The following is a 3,151-nucleotide window of genomic DNA, read 5'->3' as shown; positions in this document are numbered from 1 at the left end:
ATAACAACAAACAACTCGAGGGTCCAGGAAAGTAAATGTCAATCAGAGAGGAAGAGGAGAAGAAGAAGAAAATATGAGTAGATGAAAAAGAAAAGAATCGGATCTCTCTCTCTCTCTCTCTCTCTCTCTCTCTCTCTCTCTCTCTCTTCTTGTTTTGACGTCTGAGGACTCAGGACTCTATGATTATGGCGCGCGGACTGGTGTGTGTTCAGGGGCTGATTTTTCTTTCTCTCCTTTTTTTAAAGATGTTTTGGAGTTTTTGGAGACGCGACTCCAGGACGAATCCTGACACTGGCGTTGAGGGAAAAGAAACAGAAACACACACACACACACACACACACACACACACACACACACACACACACACACACACACACACACACACACACACACACACACACATTGCACGTACCTGTTGGGAATGGATTCCCTCGGACAGAGCTCGATTTCCCTCGGACAGAGGGGACAGAATCTCATTTTTCCAATACATGAAAGAAACGCGTGGACAGCAGGCGCGAGCGCGCTTTCGCGAGTCCCCCGGCCGTGAGCGCGCGCTGCGTGGAGCTCTTTCCCATAAGATCCTGAAAATCCGCGTCTCGAATCCGCCAAACTTTTACTGTGAATTTTTGAATTGTATTATTTTTTTTTGCGTTGCCGAAAATTTGCGTAAAGTCGCGAGAATAAAAAAAAAAAGAAAGGAAGGAAAAGATCCGGAGCGCGCGCTCACTTTGCCTGCTGCACTGCGTTATTTGGGACTGAACATTCTTCTTTCAACTCCCCCTCCCTCCCTCTCTCTCTCCTTCTCTCTCTCTCTTTCTCCCCCCCCCTCTCTCCTTCTCTCTCTCTGTCACTGTCTTTCTTTCTCTCGCCCTTTCCCTCTCTTTCTGTATCTCTCTCTCTCTCTCTCAACACCACCTCTGTTTTGTAGGGATGGATGGATAAACTTGTTGACTGCAGGAAGTGGATAGAAGTTGAGGGCCTCATAGGCACGCGCCTTTTAATCCTCTCGTTTCTTTCTTTCTTTCTTTCTTTCTTTCTTTCTTTCTTTCTTTCTTTCTTTCTTTCTTTCTTTCTTTCTTTCTTTCTTGTTACGCGCGAGTCTTCTAACACTGAATAACCAATTAACCAATTAACGCGCTGAATATCCGTAAACGTGTTATGACAGGTTGCCATGGTGACCTCCAGTCTTTAGTCCGTTCATTTTTAATTAACAGGAAAGAGAAATAGAGAAACGAGTTTTTAAAAAACAAACAACAACAAAAAAAAAATACAACTTTGCGACACATTTATGGTTAATTATTGAATGCAATATGCAAAGTCACACTTATTTTGTGATTCACAATTAATTGTATTATTATAATCTTTATCTCTTTATCGTTTCCGGAAGGAACGTGCATGTTAATACTGTAGTATATATTTATATATTGACTTTTTTATATGTGATGTTTTTCGGGGCACTAAAGACAAACTTCAAAAAAGTTTACTTTCCCATTATTATCACTCATTTTGTCTCCCGGAATTCCTGCTGTGTTTATGTGTGTGACATCAAAATCAGTGTTCAGTAACAAAAGATCAGATTTATCCAGACTAGAAAAATAAACCGAATTATTCGCAAGAATACAAAGCAGTGGAAATCCTCCTACTCTGCTCTTGTGTGTGATTAGATTAAGAATAAGTTTTAAGATTAAGATTAAGAATAAGAATAAGTCTGTAATCAAACCCACACATTTTAGAGCAAAATTATTGTGGTTATTAGTTCAGATGATCGTCGCCTGTCAGAATATAACATTTATTTACTATGTAAAATGTGTACAATATAAAAACTGATTTTGCGACACACGAGGAGCCAAAATAGACTCATTATATATATATATATATATGTGTGTGTGTGTGTGTGTGTGTGTGTGTGTGTGTGTGTGTGTGTGTGTGTGTGTGTGTGTGTTTTACAACTCGGATATTGATCATTTCTGCTTATTTCACAAATAATCTCACTGTCGCGTGGAAATCGTTACACTGTTAGCAGCAGCAGTAATGCGACAATATTTGCATAAAAAAAATCAATAACATAAATAAAATTACGATTTTCATGCTTAAAAAAATGCAACATAAAACTTCTCATTTATAATATTTTCCCCGCATATACATGTATATAAATATAAATATATGAATGTGTGTGTAGAAATATGGAGCTGTGACTCAGCAGCACTGCTTTTCCTGATCATTTCCAGACTCTTTACACTTTAGTGTTTACGTGTCTCTGGACTGGAATAATTCTAATAATAATTATAATTATAATAATAATAAATTTTTTCACACTAATAATAATAATAATACATTTTTTTTCACACTTTATAAAATTACAATGAAACTCACATGCACGCACGCGCGATTACAATAAGAGATTTGTGTGTTATTAAATTAATTATCAGACACAAAATGGCGACGCGGGAACTCACGACCCCCCTCCAAAACCCTTCAACCCCCCAGAAAAATAACAAACAAAAATTATGTGACGTAAAACCGATTTAAATCATCTAAATCTTGATTTTATTGCGTCACTCAGCACGTGCGTGGTCTCGTGTACAGTGTGATGTAATAGTATCGGTTAGTAACATGAGTTTAGTGTGTGATTGAAAAAGATTTATAAGAGCCGCAATTAAAGCTGAGAAGCTTCTACAATAGCGCTTTAAAATGCTGATGATTTTAATATGCAAATCTTGAACCGCCTGACCACGCCCCCCTGCTGCAATAGGCTGGTCGTGTATTGTTAAAAGGAAACAAAAGAAAAAAGCTTGTAAACGTTGTGACGTAATAACACAGATTTGGATATCATACACGGCAGGTTTTAAAGTTGATATTTATTTATATAAATTGTGAGGATATAAAAAGGCACTGATTCTCCATAACTGCTTAAAAGATGAGTTTTTATTTTAAAAGATAATCAAAATTATTTCCACGATTTAAATAAAAATGAAGACATTCCCCGTTTTGCATTTCTACATCAATACAGAAATGTGTGATGCTAATAAACTCCTCCTGACGGATATGTGAAAAGCTGATTCTTTTTTATTTCTTTTTCAGGGTAAAAACAAACAGAATGATGAAACAGTTTTTCTGGATATGAATGAAAACGAATAAATAAATGACACAG

General features: G+C 37.0%; 1 protein-coding gene across 2 annotated transcripts in view; it reads right to left on the bottom strand.

The window, feature by feature from the left end:
• The window catches only part of lhx6a (LIM homeobox 6a), a 21,147-nt gene extending 20,403 nt beyond the window's left edge, over positions 1-744 (bottom strand). For both annotated transcript variants that reach the window (XM_083567757.1, XM_083567758.1), the window contains exon 1: positions 413-744. In XM_083567757.1, the coding sequence (XP_083423883.1) occupies positions 413-490 (78 nt within the window). In that variant the 5' untranslated portion in view covers positions 491-744. The remainder of the gene's footprint in view (positions 1-412) is intronic.
• Between the last annotated feature and the right edge of the window lie 2,407 nt (positions 745-3,151).

This window comes from Silurus aristotelis, assembly GCF_946808225.1.
Source record: "Silurus aristotelis genome assembly, chromosome: 18".
NCBI lineage: Eukaryota > Metazoa > Chordata > Actinopteri > Siluriformes > Siluridae > Silurus > Silurus aristotelis.
This window is presented reverse-complemented; position numbering and strand designations above follow the sequence as displayed.